The sequence below is a fragment of the Athene noctua genome, chromosome 11 (assembly GCF_965140245.1).
Source record: "Athene noctua chromosome 11, bAthNoc1.hap1.1, whole genome shotgun sequence".
In the NCBI taxonomy this organism is placed as follows: Eukaryota; Metazoa; Chordata; class Aves; order Strigiformes; family Strigidae; genus Athene; species Athene noctua.
The window spans coordinates 19,099,663-19,116,639 of record NC_134047.1 but is presented as its reverse complement, the minus strand read 5'-3'; the positions used below and the strand labels follow the sequence as shown (position 1 = coordinate 19,116,639).

The 16,977-nt window shown below is 35.2% G+C and overlaps 1 protein-coding gene across 1 annotated transcript in view; it reads left to right on the top strand.

Annotated features, from left to right (window-relative positions):
* The window catches only part of DIAPH2 (diaphanous related formin 2), a 249,059-nt gene that overhangs the window by 28,517 nt on the left and 203,565 nt on the right, over positions 1–16,977 (top strand). Inside the window, exons 6-14 of the mRNA XM_074914772.1 lie at positions 5,292–5,431; positions 5,825–5,899; positions 5,983–6,052; positions 7,390–7,526; positions 8,652–8,760; positions 12,195–12,305; positions 14,476–14,594; positions 15,572–15,688; positions 16,767–16,885. Of these exons, the coding sequence (XP_074770873.1) occupies positions 5,292–5,431; positions 5,825–5,899; positions 5,983–6,052; positions 7,390–7,526; positions 8,652–8,760; positions 12,195–12,305; positions 14,476–14,594; positions 15,572–15,688; positions 16,767–16,885 (997 nt within the window). The remainder of the gene's footprint in view (positions 1–5,291; positions 5,432–5,824; positions 5,900–5,982; positions 6,053–7,389; positions 7,527–8,651; positions 8,761–12,194; positions 12,306–14,475; positions 14,595–15,571; positions 15,689–16,766; positions 16,886–16,977) is intronic.

Below are 16,977 nucleotides of genomic sequence, written 5' to 3'. Positions count from 1 at the left end.
CAACACCAAGCTGTGTGGCGCTTGAGGGAGGGGATGCCTCATCCAGAGGGACCTGGACAGGTTGGAGAGCTGGGACTGTGCAAACCTCATGAAGTTCAGCAAGGCCAAGTACAAGGTCCTGCACATAGGTTGGGGCAATCCCAAGCACAAATAGAGGCTGGACCATGAGTGGATTGAGAGCAGCTCTGTGGAGAAGGACCTGGGGGTGTTGGTTGATAAGTTCAACATGACCTGGCAATGTGCCCTTGCAGTCTGGCTAGCCAGCTGTATCCTGGGCCACATCAAAAGAATTGTGACGAGAAGGCCAAGGGAGGTAATTCCTCCCTCGATTTCACTCTTATGAGGCTGAGGCCCCAGCATAAGAAGGATGTGGACCTCTTGGAGAGAGTCCAGAGGAGGCCACAAAGATGATCAAGGGGCTGGAGCACGTCTCCTGTGAGGACAGGCTGAGAGAGCTGGGGGTTTTCAGCTGGAGAACAGAAGGCTCCAGGGAGAGCTTAGAACAGACTTACAGTACTTAAAGGGGCTACAGGAAAGCTGGGGAGGGAGTCTTGATCAGGGGGTGTAGGGATAGGATGAGGGGTAGTGGGTTTAGACTGAAAGAGGGTGTAATTAGATTAGATATAAGGAAGAAATTCTTCCTGTGAGGGGGGTGAGGCCCTGGCACAGGCTGCCCAGAGCAGCTGTGGCTGCCCCCTCCCTGGAAGGGTTCAAGGCCAGGTTGGACGGGGCTTTGGGCAACCTGGGCTAGTGGAAGGTGTCCCTGCCCGTGGCAGGGGGGTTGGGACTAGATAACCTTTAAGGTCTGTTTCAACCAAACCATTCTGTGATTTTATGATATTTTTTTATAGGATTCATCCTTTGGAAGTTGATTGCATCTGCCAGCATATTTATTTTTCTGAAAAATTACATATTTACTGTGTTAAGGGAGAAGAAGAACTTCAATACTAATACTATAGGGTTGTTGTGACAATTGTAGAGAACAGGTTTGCCTATTAATGGGGAGTTTACAGCTTTAACTTTTTACTTGAGATCTCAAGCACTTATGCCCACTTGTCATTTTACCTGCCTGCAAAGTAATGTTTCCTTACTTTGATAGGCAGTGATAATTGCATTCAAATGGCAGCAGCCCATCTTCTGTTTATCTGTAAGGCATTTATGTAGATGTCTGAAGTAGGATTACCTTGTTAGTTCTGTTTGTAATGGGTTGAATTAATGTGTTTGGCTAATATCTACAGGATGAAGTGGATATGGACTGTGTAAACTTACAGTTTCTAGTCCAGGAGCTGATAGCGTTTCATACTGTTTTTCCAAGTCAAATGTGCAACAGCTAGAGTATATGTGGTTCAAAAAAATTAATTGAAAATGCTTTTATTGCTTTCCTAAAAACAAGAAAACAAACACCCCACCCCAAAACAAATTATCTTATATAACTTTGTTGTTATACTCTAATTAAAATATAGGAGTTTCTTTGCTTGAGATAGAAACATTATACTAACAAAGTATGCAAAAACTCTTTAGTTAGTAATTGGCAGGGGAGAAGGTCTAAGTGATTAGTTCCACATTGTTGTTAATTATTCTGGTACCAGTTTCTTGCTTCTGTCTAAAGAGTGATTTTTCTAAATTATGGAACCCGGTATAATATATTGGCTAGAAGCGACCACCTATGATATTGCGAAATTTTCATTCAGTGACCTGGCTGCCAACATTCTCACTGAAGTAAACACTATTTCATGGAAGCAATATACTTGCAACTTCTTCAGCTAGGCTTGGCTTTAGCTTGGGACCTAATGAGGTCTGAATTGTCTAGTGCCTCAGAGAGGAGTAGTTTGTGCAGGTTTTTCAGATCTTGTATTTTAACTGTTTCGGCCTGTCTGTTTGATTCAGGTGTGCTTCACAGCTTTTTACAACCAAGTAGGTCGAATATCTCATTATTTCCCCATGGAGGGCAAAATGCTTTCGCTTTCCCATTTTGTTAGATACTGGTTCTCAAGTTTGTTTACAGGCCTCTGGTGGCACATCTGAGTAGTGTATAAAGCTGGACATTTGCTAAGTTCTGGGTAAAGAATTTCTTTGTCTAGGTAACAACCTTGAAATCACTTGGAGTCAAAGTAGAGTAAGATAAACTGAAATAAAAATCTCTAAAATATTTAATTTTTGCCTGGTTTGTTAACCATAAAACCCCCAGGTTTTGTGTAGAGGACAATCCATGCTTAATTTGTTTTTCACTGTAATCTGTGTTGTAAGGTGTCTGTACTGTTGCTCTGTCACTGTTGTCCCTTAAACCCTGAAATGTGTTCTACACAGAGATTTAAATTGGTTAGGTTTACCCTCTTCATGGGAAAGCAAACTAGGTTTTCTCTTATTTACTGTTTTTTTTTTTTTTTTTGTGAGACTTCCAGCAATTCCTTTAAACTTAGTTTTTCACTAAAATTTCATTGCTCTTAAAATTCCTTCTCTGAAGAAGTTAAATGTGCGATCCAGGCTTTCATTTGAGTCATGAATGAATAATTCTATGCCTTAATTGTACTGTGAAGGTGACTGGTCATAAAGTACTTTCTAAGATTTTTGATCTTATGCATTGAGTTAATCTCTGAAAGTTCTGGTGTGGGACCTAACCCTCCGAGTTTCTTTGTACTTCACTTTTGCCTTCGTCTTTATTAGAAGCTCTTGCATAAAGCATATCTTTCACTGAGACCTTGTACTTCAAAGGAAATGATAAATGTCTATATTAAAATTGATCCATGTGAAGGCATAGCATTATGTGAAAGTAGTATTCCAATAAAACTCTCTTTGAATAGGGAAATAAAAGAAATAACTCCTGATTCTAGCACTCCAATTAGCATGGCTAGAGGTAAGAATGGATTGAGATGAAAAGTTGATTGCAGAAAATACCAGAAAGTAATCCTGTTAAGCTGAGAATTCTCTAGCATAAGTGGAGTATTTGGGTGGAAGGTTTTGAGAAGAGATTTTTATAAGCCATCTTCAGTGATCATCAGTTTTGGAGGGGGGTGGGAAGGAAGAGGAGATGGTTCCTTATTGCTGTGCAATTAAAGGTGCTTAGTCATAAAAACAATGAAGAAATAAGCTGTCCTGTAAGGGATGGTAAAGGAGACTGAAGAGATCATGCTGCCAATTCCTCTAACTTTTGACCTATTTAACTGTTTTTGAGGGAGTCATAGGTCTTCTGAAAACAAGGGGCTAGACAGAGGAGAGGGGCCTCACTGATGTCCTCGATGCATAGAAAGAGAAGGCAGTGAGAGCACACCTTGGTTGAAATACAAAAGGAAATGTAACAAAGACCTTCAGTGCTTCATCTGAATAGGGATCTTCTTTGGAGCTTGCGGCAGACCACAGTGGAAGGGCTAACCACAGGAAATAATCTTTTTTCCAAAAACGAGTATATCTTGCTTTCTGGAGTGCTTTTCAGGGTCCAGCTTAACATGTAATGTTTGCTTGAAGTTGCCATTATCTCATCTCTTTATAGATTTTGTGGCTTACAGCAGCATTTATGTTCTCTTTTAGGGTTTGGGGAATGGCTGTTGTCTGAAATAACAAAACCTGTATCCAGTATTGTGTAGATGGTGTACATTAGTTCCACATACAATCTTTTTTCATCTTTCATCCAATGCACTGAATGGCACAAAGCTGTTCCTGTTTTCTAGTTCTTTACCTTATAGTCTTCAGAGTGATGACTTATTTTTATCTATGATGATTTTTAATATATAGTACTAATGTAACTATCTGATTTAAAGTTAGTTCCTATGCTTATAACTTCTTCCCATTCATTTATTTTTTCCTTTGGTGAAAGACCACCTCTTTGTTTAGGAGGTTGACAGTGACATTGATGGTTCATTTATATCCTATTTACTCATCTTTTGTCTGTCTTGGTCCTTTGATGTATAACTGGCACACGTTGTCCAGCTGAAGGTGCTGTGCATGTCAGCAAGAAACATCCAGAAGACACTGTTGTCTTAATGCATTAACAATATGTGTCAGATTTTTGTTTTGTTGAGGTGAGGACAAACAATCAAAGTTTATTGTGAAAATTTACATAGTTCTGTTATATGCATTAATACTGGAATGTATGTTTGTCAAAATCATTAACTTAAATGTAGACAAGCTACTTCGTCATCAGCCGTATTTAGTGTAATTTTTTGCAAAATGGACGGTAAGAATTTGAGTAGAACAAACCAGAAACTTTGTAACATGTATAGCTTTTTGAAAGACAATTTAGAAGATGGCAGTAGTTGGAGAATTTCCTGATACAATTAAAACCAAATACATATAAATCCTATTCTAGGTCAGGCACTTTCCATGTTGCCTTGAGACGCATGACATGTTTATCTGGTTCTCTTCAACAGACCATTTAGAGCTAAGGAGCTTTAGGAACTCTATATTAATCATAACCACTCTTCTGAGATAAGCCTACTTTTCTGCAGCTTGTCAGAGCTGTGCAAAAGATTAGCTGCACTCTTTGGTAAAACGTCTTGTATATTGTTCATGGTTTTGAATACTACCGGTCTAAAAACTGATTATCAGGAATTTCAGTACTGAAATACGTTGTAGGCAGTTATTCTTCTGTGATGACACTTGAGCGGGGAGATGATCTCTTTGTCAAATCTTCACTATGATTCTTTTGTAGCAAATAAGATCCTCTAGAGATCTCTATTAGTGACTAGACATGGAAACATGGTACAGCAAGAAATAGTCATGCAGTTGCGTGATTTCAAAAGCACTGATTTAACAGCTGGTGGATACCAGCTCCTTTTCAAAGTAATTTTCAGTGTCTTAACTTCTTCCTTACTTTTGGAGAAGAGAGAATTAATGTTAGTGTAAGGATATGCCCATAGTGATAATGCACAGCTTTTTTGAAATGGAAGTTAGGTGCAGTGGGAATGATCAGACAAGCTTAATAACAAGTGTGGGAGTTGTTGTGTCTCTCTGTTTATGGTTGTTTCTAATACAGTATTTGTGAAGTAGATGTTAAATGAGAGTGTATATCAGTTAAATATTATAATACAACCGAGTGATGGAGTTAAATTTTTATGTCCAAGATGTAGTACATTCACTTTACTCAAAGCAGTGAAGAAGATACCAGAAAAATATTTACCCTTGTGATGAAAAACCTAAACTATTAAACATTTATTAAAATCAAGTCAGGTGTCTTTAATAGTTTTGTAGGGAAAACTGATTTTAAAATTCACACAGGAATATTGGCCTTACTTGTTACCATCTAAATGCTACTGTGGTCAGCATAACATTAAGCAGCATTCTGTTTTCTGCGATAGGGTGGACTGAAAAACAGCAAGCATGAATGTACACTGTCATCGCAAGAATATATTCATGAATTGCGATCTGGAATTTCAGAGGAAAAGCTTCTTAATTGTCTAGAGTCTTTGAGAGTGTCTCTAACTAGCAATCCAGTCAGGTAAGTAATAATTTCTGCTGTGTTTTTCATCATGCTGTTCTTGCTAAGCAATAAAGGGTCGTGTGTTTTGGTTTTTTTTTTAGTTTTTTTTTTTTTTTAGCAGAGTAATTATTCTAATGATTATCGACATGAGAAAGTAGTTCTTGGCACAGTAGAAAAGAGTAAGTGAAGTGTTTGCGACTGTGTACAATATCTCCTCACCTTTCACAGTAGTTTTCAACAACTTCTAGTTGTTGGAACTAAGCATTTGTCTGAATGGTTGATCAGGTCTTCCTCGGAAGTGCGACTTAAAGCAGCATCTATGAAGATGAAGAAGCAGTATTGGAGACATAACTTTAAAAGTTGTACATTTGATTAAGAAATAATGAAATGCATTTTTCTTCCTTTTGCCAGCTGGGTTAACAATTTTGGGCATGAAGGTCTTGGACTTCTGTTGGATGCATTGGAAAAACTTCTGGACAAGAAACAGTAAGAACTTGCATCATTTGAAGGGAGGGACGGGACAGTTTGTGAAGATTGTTTGTACTGACGTTTACCTCTTCCTTTTCAAGGCAGGAAAGTATTGATAAGAAGAATCAACATAAACTTATCCAGTGCCTCAAAGCATTTATGAACAACAAAGTAAGAAATATTTTACATTCAAATGATTGTAGCATTACTGTGTGTTGCTGACTTAAAGATCTATGTAGCATGTTGAATCTCAGAAAAAGAAGGAAAGCTTGTATATCTAGTGTCAGCTGAGTCTTGTCAACTTGAAATGTAGGTCTTAAACTTAGTATAACTTTTTGCTGAGAGTCTTGTTCATAAACCTTTCTGAATATGCGTTTTGTCTTAGTTTTGTTAAATATTATATAATTTTGGAAGCAAAATATTTGTCAAACAGAGGATGATAGTATGGATATAAGGTGAGTTTGGAAATTAATTGCTCATGAAATTGAAAGGAAAATATTTCTAAATTCATATTTCAATACTTGAGTGGTTGTGTTAATATAATGTACTTATCACATGATTGCAGTATGATTTAATTTCCTTTTAGCTATAGTTTTTTAGAGTTAGTAGGTAGTGGGTAAAGGATAAAACTTAGGCCTAGTTTAAGTTGTATCTAACTTATTTCTTAACGTGGGTTATTGATCCTCACAAAGTGTGAGTTTCTAGAAGTTGATGTGTTAAACTTGTAATTTTACTTTATTCATAGAAAAATCTAAAGTGTTGTTATAAAGATTTATTCCCCCCATCTTTAACAAATACAACTGTGCATTGAAGTTACTTTTAATTACTGTTACTCAGTTCAGTAAAATCTCACAGAATAGCCTGCTTGATGAAGTGGGATAAGTAAAATAGTTAAACATGTCCCTCCCGCTATTCCTACACTTAAAGTGTAACTTCAAACAATCAGATATCTGATTTACCAACTATCCTGTAGTTAATGAAAATGAAAATAAAAAATAATGCTACTTTTAAATAAATGAGTGGTTTTTGATTTATCTGTACAGAAAGTGAAACAGAACATAGAATAAATGTAAGAAGATAGTTGTTTCAAGAAAGAATTTCAACTTCTATTGGTCATTGTGTGGAAAATACTATTTTGAATTGCCAGGAGCTGTTACAGTTCCAGGGAAAAAGAAATGAACAAATTTTTCATACTGTTGAGGTGTTCCAGATACATATAGAAAACAAAAACTGATTTATCTTTTGGTGGATATCTGATTCTACAACATACAGTATCTTTCATAGGAGCTGACTGACTTACTTTCATAGGAGAAAGCCTCAAATTAAGCTCAAGAAGACTGACTTGTGTCCCTGAACAGTAATAGCCATAAGGATTTAGTAGAGTGTTGCCAAACTTCATCTAGGGGGGTGCGTGTGTGTGAAGATCTCTAAGCATCTGAAGCCCAGAGAGGATGATGAATATTCGAGGCAAATAAAATTTTTCACTGAAAGCTCTTTGTTTCTTTAAGTACGGACTGCAAAGGATCCTAGGAGATGAAAGAAGTCTCTTCTTGTTAGCAAGAGCAATTGATCCAAAGCAACCACACATGATGACCGAAACAGTGAAAATACTTTCTGCTATCTGCATAGTTGGAGAGGAAAATCTGTAAGTAAGATATTGAAAAAAAATTTTTTTTTTTATACCCATGAGTTGTCAGTTTAGACACAAGTGAGAACACTTGTCATTGGAACATATGCAACCTGTTAAGCTTTTACTTTCTTAATGTAGTTTAAATGAAAAGAGATTTTCCCATAATCCAATGCATTAATCCAGTATTAAATCGGACAAAAGCAAGTGAGCAGAGGTCTTGAAACTGTGGTTTAAGTGAAAGGTCTGAAAGGACTATGATTGCTTACTATAGAGAAGAGAAGACGTAATGAGCCATAATTGTTCATAAATGGCTGCTGAAAGAAAGAAGTTATTTCATATATCTCTGAGTATGATCAGGAATTGTGGACTTTTAATTGCCACAAGAAAAACTGTCACTTCTAAAGACACTTTAGAACAATTTATGTTGGCATGGGCCTATTACTGTGGGGAGAATTGAGACTGGGACATCTCCCATTGGGATGGGAGGTGATATTACTGTATTTGAAAATTACTGATTTGACACCGTGTGTTAGGATTTTTATTAGTTAGAAGACAATAATATAGAAATAAATATATGTATGGATTGTATTAAAATATCATGTCTCCACCTAACCAATAAATTTGACAGCAGCAAAATATTTGTATTTATACATGAAGTTTTGAGTAGTTCAAGTTATGGAATTATACAGCACATGTCCATGATCTTTTTTAAAACAAGGATAATAATTTCACATATGTTTGCTTGGAATTATTTGGTGTGCTAGTTTAATGAAGGTTAAAAATGGTAAACTCTCTGTCTTCTATGCAATAAATAGATAAAACTTTTTTGCTTTTTGAAAAGATTATTAGATTAAATTAGATAAAATCTTGCAAAGGTAGTGACTCCTTGATTGTTTCTTAGCTGAATGTCACAATATTTTGGAGATTTGTTCACCTTTTTTTTTTTTTTCCCCACATTAATCTTGTAGATATTTTAACACTTGATTCTTGGTTTGTTTTCACCTTGATACAGATAGGTGTAGTTAAATGCATTTAGATTCTCAGTGCATTGAAGTCTTGAGTTGTGTAAATAGCAGGCTAAGTATCTTTAAAATGAGAAAGGACTCTGGCATGCTTTTTGACAGTTTATCTTTCTCTTAGTCTGGACAAGCTTTTAGGTGCTATAACAACTGCTGCTGAAAGGCACAATAGGGAACGTTTTTCTCAGATTGTTGAAGGACTGGAAAACCATGAATTCTTACAACTGCAGGTAGGTTTGCTTTTATATAATAAATTCTGTTTAAAAAATATATTATTTAATATATTAAATATTATTTAACACTTATTTTTATCATCATATATCATATGATATGATATAGCATATAATCATATTTAATAATGATCTTTAAATTATCAGTAAAATCTTTCAGTACTGTTATTCCAGTGTTCAGTAAAGGAAGAAATACAAATAGAAATGGCCTGCTGATTCTACTTTTTCTAATTGTTAATGGTATGAAACCAAGAAACTCACTTCCTTGCCCCCAAAATAGGATTAAAAAGTCTTATCCTTAATTAAAAGAATCTAATTAGTGATATTATTTTTCTTGGATAACAGATGTCACGCTCAGGTAGTAAGTCTGTGAAAGCACTTGATTATTTGTCAATGCTTAATCTTCTTGACTGGGAATTTTGTGTGGTTTAATGGAGCTATAAAAATCCAGCACTCAGTCTGTCCTCTGAAATGTTTTAGTTGTTGCTACTGAACCCTGAGGAAGTTGGAGTTTAAGGAGTTGGAGGCAATTCACCCTGTATATATTTTAGGTTTTGGGAAGAGTCATGAAAAAGTACTAAATTTCTTGTTTAAGCACCTCTCTTTCCCCCAGTCTTGCCCCACCCAAAGTAAACAAAAATTCCTGTACTTATGGGTCTGTACTGATTCCATCGAAGTATTATATTTGTAAAAAGACAGGACAGATTGGCATTGTGGTCCTGAAGTGAGTATTTGAGTTCAATTTAGAACCACAACTGGAATGTCTTAACTGAGCACACACTTCACATATCTTACTGTTTGAGGTATCTGTATGAGGAACATACTTCAAGTATTGTTCACCTTTTGGTAATATTACTGAATGAAGAAATAAATAAGCATAGATCTTAAGATCGTTAAGTATTTTGAAGGGTTTTCTTGTACTGAAATTTTCTAGGAACTGCAATCGGAAGTTTTATTGGCTATGAAGAATTTTGGTCATGTTGTTATTCTCCCTGGTAACAACAACTTAGGTTAAATCCTAGCCAATCTCGGGTAAATTTGAATGATTGACCTTTTTATGAAAAATTAATGATATAAGGATAGTGATAACTCATTAATCATTTATTAATAGAAGTAAATTGAGTGGAAGTAAAACTGCTAGTTTTAGGTATTTAAAGCTCAGTGTCAACCAACACAGCCATCCTCTTACATTAAGCAGAAAAAAGCTACAGTCAAAACTGGTAAGTGTCAAGTATAATTTTTTTATAGCTTTCACGTTCAGTATACTGGCTTTATAATAGTCAGCTGAAGATAGACACATAGCTTAATGTAACTATCTTTGAGCTTCTATGAAACCTTGTCTTGAAAAAAAATTACTTCAGCTACTACAGCGGTATTACCCTGTGGGTAGAGTATAGTAATTTACTTTTTATGCTAACCTGTCCTTTTGAGTCTTTTCATTATAAAATGTAACACTGTTTCCTTGGGATAGGTATGCAGATTTCTTCCACTGAGAAGAAAACTGTAAGATATACATGCAGCTGTGTTACTGCTGCTAGGACTTTAGGACTTTTGGTAACAGTATATGCAGCCTCTTAAATATTCAAAAGTATAAGAACTATGAGAGATGTGGGTGGAGTGTGTGCATTTTTGGCAGGGTACCTTTTGAGATGAGTAGTGTGCAGCAGGATAGTGTTGCTACTCGTTAACAAGAGCTGTGCATGCCTTGGTGTGTGACATCTGCCCTTCATCAGCCATTGGTAGGTTTCTAGGGACAATTCAGTGAGTTTTAAAAAATACTTTGATAAATAAAATAAACAGTATTTTGTGCTAGTGGTGTTCATTGAGCCATGTCCTGTGTCACGTGTTCGTTGCTGCTTATGTGTCAGTGGATAGAGTTTTTTAATCTGTGTGTACACATGAATAGCCTGAGACTTTGTTTGCTGTCAGAATGCAAGCTTTTTTAATTGCTTTGTTTTTCTAAGTGTAAGTTTTTGCATCGAGACCAAGTGGTTGAATATCCTACTAAAGGATGACTTTGACTTATTTCCTTCTCATAATACAGTATTTATAGTCAGATTTTGTATTACTAAGATACTGTGGCTGAAAGATATGGAAAAGTAGAAAGCATGCAGAGCAGGTATACTTGCATGGAAGGGATACCTTTTTCCATTTTTAGATTAAATATATGGCAGCTGTAGTTGTCTTGACACTGTGTTTACCATAAGTAGTTCTTTCAAAGCTGATAAGTTAATGATGTTCAATAAGTTTCTATAAATGACTTTCTAATCTTAATAGTGCTATCACAACAGAATAAATTTTGAAGTTGTCTCCTACTTTATGACCTTGTTGATTTAAAACAAACAAAACCAGCCACACAACGTTCCTGCCCACTCCTTGCCGAAACCTCACTTATACATCAGTAAAGGTAGAATTGCAAGACTCATTAACTTGTTTCTGACAAAACCATTCTTTACTTGTAATGTATTAGTACAAGCCATTAAGCCAGAGTCTCTTCTGGCAAAAGCAATCATAGCAGATGGCACTTCTTCTCTCTATTAATTTCAGATTGGACATGTACTTTGGCTTGTTAAGTTATGTCATAGTAGTAAAATAACAAGAATCATTCAAGCGAGCATGATGATACTACATTATCTGAAGATGCAGCTATATAAAGGGAGTGCCTTTGGAAGAGGATTTTAATAGAAATTTAAGACTCCATAAGGCGTTTCATTCAAACTAAGTAGTGAGTGTAATTAAAACAGGAAGGGTGCTTTCATCTAACTTATTTTCTCTGCAGCTATTGATTTTTATTTATTTATTTATTTATTTACCTACTCTAATGCTACTTCTATTTGCAGTCAACATCTTCCACCAAACCTGGTATTTCCCTGGAGTCCCATTTTAGTCTTTTAATGTGTATCAGCACTTTTGGCATTATGCTATTGTCTACCTGTTTTAAAGTAAATCAATTAAAGCGCACAGCTGTTCAATTAAAGCATTAGTCAGTATCCTGAGACTTCAGACATTTTGCAGTAGTGCTGTGCAGGAGTAGAAAAGACACCTGGTGATGTGAATTATTTTGTGTATGGGGGTGTGTGTGGGTTTTTTAATTGTTTTGTGTTTTTTTTTAATTTCTATTACTGTAAAAATAGATTGTTTACAAATTGGAGAATACTGACAAGAAAGCAAAGAAGTTGCAGTGTGGAGCTGTAGGGTGGGAATAACTTTCTGAAATAAAGAAGGACCCTTTGTGATACAATTTTGACGTATGAAAACAGAAGGGTATTTGACTTTGCTTAAATTAACCAAAGTCAAGTGTTGCATGTGTGCCGCATAATAAATAATATCCACCTCTTGACATTTGGTTTTATAATTAAACTGAAATAGTCAAAGACAGTATTTATTGTCATTCTATGCATACTGAAAGTTTTTGCCTGTATTTCTGATAACAGGTAGCATGTATGCAGCTCATCAATGCACTTGTTACATCTCCAGACGATCTTGATTTCAGGATACACTTGAGAAACGAGTTTTTACGTTGTGGCCTGAAGAAAATATTGCCTGTAAGTCATTTTTGTATGGGAATTGATCACAGGTAACTGTTTGTGATTGTTGAAGATAATCGAATTGTTTTACTGACAGAAGCAGATGTGAGAGATTAGGAGTGGGGAAGGTCAGACCTGGAAAGAACTATGTCAATCCAATCTGCATAGTTGAAAATTTAGGCTTTCATTAGCTATGTAAACCAGAGTGGTAGTTGAGACAAGTCAATATGTTAGGAAATAAATTAGGGTAGTCAGATATAGTGTAATGAGCTCAAAACACATGCAGTGAACGTGAGTCTGGCTGTGGAACCAATCTTGGATTAACTTCCTTTGTATATGCCGTTCCTCCTGTTTTCTGTGAAATCTGTTTTTCTCTAATCTACATTCTGAAAATGCATTTGGAGTTTTTAAGGAAAAAAAAAATAATCTAAGTGAGTCCATTCTTTTTGGGACTGCATGTCTGCATGCAGCTGCACAGAAGTATGCCATTAGGGGTAGTTGTGTATGAATATTTGGGATTTAGGGGTAGATTTATAGCTCTTAACCAAGATACCATTCTGATGTTTACATCTAGAATATGTATAATTAAGCTACTCAACAGTTTCTAACAAAGGATAAGAGAAAGAGTGCCTGCTTACACTTCTATGAAACAGAATTTATACTGGTGTGACTTTTAAGATACAAAGTTTTGAACTGCCACCATTTGTCAAGAATAAAAACCTTCAGTTTTTAGCACATAGAGCTTTGAAACTGTTACTGTTGTGCATATGTTGATTTTTCTTAGGGCATGTACTTAGGTTTTATATCATGTACGTGCATTAATGTGATCTGCTGTCTTTATTTGCTGTAGAATATCTGAAAGCCTGAAGAATTCTTAGGTTTTTTCATGTCATGAAATTTAGTTTACATAATCAATGAATGCATGAAAAACTTAAGAACGGGGGGGGGGGGGGGTGGGGGGGTGGGGGGGGTGGGGGGTGTGTTAGGTGCCAAATAAACTGAATTGTAATAAATCATGATTGAAAACTTCATAGAGTTACTGACAGATACATGAGTTCAAAAGTAATTAATGTTTAGTGATAACAATCTTTTCTACAAAGCTATTGTGTTGAAATTCTGTCTAGTAAGGTTAACTAATATTTCACGTAAGCTGTAATATCAACTAAAATATTCAATACCATCTTGATGTTTGTTTGTTGGTAAGTTATTAATTACAACATACACATTGAGATCAGATCATTAATTCTGCAGGGAATGAATGTCCAAGATAGAGGAGGGGTTTTTGCATTAGAAAACAACTGTCTTAATGATAAAGCATCTTAAGAAGACTTCATGCTCATATCTGTGCCTAGGGGTAAATTTTCAAGGAATGTATAAGTGAGAGTATCTTGAAAAGAAAACAGTCAGGAGGAGGATCCATGTTTTTCCTTCTTAATCTGTCCAGATTCACATTAGCTTTCTCTAGTTTTCAGCCATTAGAATTAGTTGGAGTTTCTACTTTTTGGGGAATTTACACAGTTGCCATTCAGTTTGTTCATATCCAGTTACAACAATTCTAGGTAAATTTTCATTTAAAGAGTGAAGTGCATTCACACTAAAGGCTTAGAAGCTAGTTTCACTTTTCTGTGATTTGCCTGATAGGAAGCTAAACTTGTACTTAAGTGTATTAGAGAAATTACTTGTATTTCTTAAAAGAAAAACAATTTTTTTCTCTCCTCCAAGTACTAATTTTTTGTTTTGATTTTTTTCATTTACATTGTAACTATGTATCGATGCACTATTGTTTTTATGCAATGATCTAGGTAAACTTAATAACAGAAGTTGTAAGCATATCTTTTTTACACTTCTTTAGGCATCTTAAATTCACTTTCATTAATGTTTTAAAATATCCTTATGCTATTTTTTAACAGAAACTATTGACATTTGCAAGCATAAACTGCTAACTATGTCCCGTTAAGAGAACTCAACTCAATTAGAAGGCTTCATATTTGTTCTGTAGCCCATACCTGCTATATTCACTGCTAGTTTGCCTTAATTTCTCTCAGCTGTGTAATTATAATAAAAAAACCCAGGCACAGAGTTACCAAAGGTTAATGTTTTATATTTTGTCATGATATAATCTTTGAAGGGGGGGAAATCTTGCTTTTAAAAAAGGGAAAATTAAGATCTACTATGCCTTGAAAAATAGGGCTTGAAAGATAAGGATAATGAAGAGCTTGATATTCAGCTGAAAGTGTTTGATGAGAACAAAGAAGAAGACTTAATTGAACTGTCACATCGTCTCAATGATATCAGAGCTGAAATGGAATATCCTTTATAGAAATGGTGTTACAACTTGTTGCCTTGTTTAATAATGTTATGAAACGTAAGTTAGAATGCTCTACATGCAGTTCATTTGTCACACTGGCATATCTTGTTGGGGACTTTCTCAAGCTGATTTCTTTCCGCTTGTTTTTCCATAAAAATTTTTTTAGGAAATTAGTCCTTAAATTTGCATGTCAAATGTAAGTCATTGGGAACTGATTTAATTTTTCATAAAAAACATCTACTAAGCTAAACTCGGGCTTGTAATACATGAAGATATAAAGTTACACTCCATAGAAGATTGTAAGCTTGAAGAAAAAATGAGTTTTGATAACAAAGTTGGAACAAAGTTTATAGTAGGTTTTGAAGCACTAAAGGTGCATGTCTTATCTAGTTGTGAAGAAGCAGGAAATTTAAAGTTACGTAAGTTGAGAACAGTTGCTTGCAGTTTAAGAGTAGTTGGTACTTTAGCAGCAGTGGAATGATTTATGCAACCAATGAGAGGAATATAAAATCACTAAGAAGTAGTGTTGTTGCATTACAGAACAGGTAATTACATGTAATTTTCTTCTTTCAAGAAATTAAAATGATTGACTATAGTGTGTCTTAGCCAATAACCTGGCTTACTTCAGAATGAAAATGGAAGTTTTGTGTGAAATATGTTTACAGGAATCTATAATAAGTATGTAGTAGAATTTTTCTGAGTAGTAGTGAAAAGTCTTAATTGTTAAACAGGAGGCAGTTTCTGTGGATAATCTCAGTGGAAAAAGGATATTTGCTAATAATGATAGCAGTTCAACAATATGAACATCTAGGCAACTGGGGTGGGTGTTGTGTTGTGGATTGTTTCTTGGGGTTTTTATTTGTGTTTCGTTTGGGTGTAGGATGTGGTGGGTTTTTGTTTGCTGTTTAGGTGTGTTGTGTTTTTCGGTGTTTTTTTATTTTTTTAAGTCCTTGTATTTCTTTAACAATGTTTGCACTGATGTGAATGAAGTATTTCATCTGCTGTATAATATGTTGAAAGACACTTCTTCTGAAAATTACTTCCTGTCGATTCTCCAACATTTCCTTCTCATTAGGAATGATTACTATATCCGGTAAGTGTCAGCTGTTACGTTTGACTTTTTTTGGAGAGGATTGGGGGAAGAATAGAAATCAAGACCCTGAGTACCTCATAATTGTACATGAGAAGTTGTGCTGTAACTGATGTGTTAGTTTTCTTTCTCCTCAATGTTAATACTGAAGGTATCTTGTTAAATATAATGATGCTATTTCAAAGACTTGAACCTTATTCTAGCACTCTCATCCCAAAATCTCTTAACTCGTTGAGTTCTTTTTCCTTCATTCAAGTTTCATAGGTTCATGAATTCAAAGAACTGGGAAGTTAGTTGTATAACTAGTAATCAAAAATACTTCCCTAGGGTCTTGTACCTTCTATTTTCAATGTAAGCTTCTCTTATGTGCACCTCATGGTGTCTTAGCAGTGTCGAAGCACCACAAGCAAAATCTTGTTTTTAGAAGTAATTCTTTTGTTGTAATGGGATGATATCAACAATTTGTATGCAAGTGATAAAATTAAGTAAAATGTAGCTGGAGAAATCTTTGATTTTTATAACTTTTTTAAATTTTAAACTTGGGAATATAATTTTAAATTTGAGGTTTTTTCCGACTTTGAGAGCTCAATGCTATGTGAAATTGAGATGTAATACCTTGTACTGGTAAGAACTAATGATTTTGAGCACAGAACCCCTTAATCTTAGAGGTTCTTGATGTTTTGTAGAGATGTATATCAAACAAAGAGTAACTCATTTTTGAAGTAATTGAATACTGGTACTGTTGCCAATGGTAGAATTCATTGTGTTGCGAATGTGCTAAATAATTCTTATAGTGTAGATTGAAAATGGTATAGGTGTTGTATATTGATTACTGTCTGACAAAGGATAAATGAAAAGTGCACAGTATTTTGTGGGGTCTTGAACTTTTTCAGATATATTTCTGAGAATGTGACAACAGTGCTTTAGTAGCCAGAATACAATTAAGTCCTTTGAACTTGATTGTTTTACTGACAATTTTGTAATGCATATATTGAGTTGGTTTCCTCTTCCCCCCCCGCCTCCATCTTGCGTAAATGATAGTTCATGATCTTATTATCTTCTACAATGCATTCTTTTTTAGACCTCAGTATTACAAGATAATAGAAGAATGCGTATCACAGATAGTATTGCACTCCAGTGGCACAGACCCAGATTTTAAATGTAGAGGAAGAATGGATGTGGATTTTACTCATCTTATTGGTTTGTATACTATAAGCATTTCTACCTTGTTTTACTGAAGTGAACGTTCTTCGTGTTCTTCTGTCTAGACTTAAATTGACTGTCTGAAATTT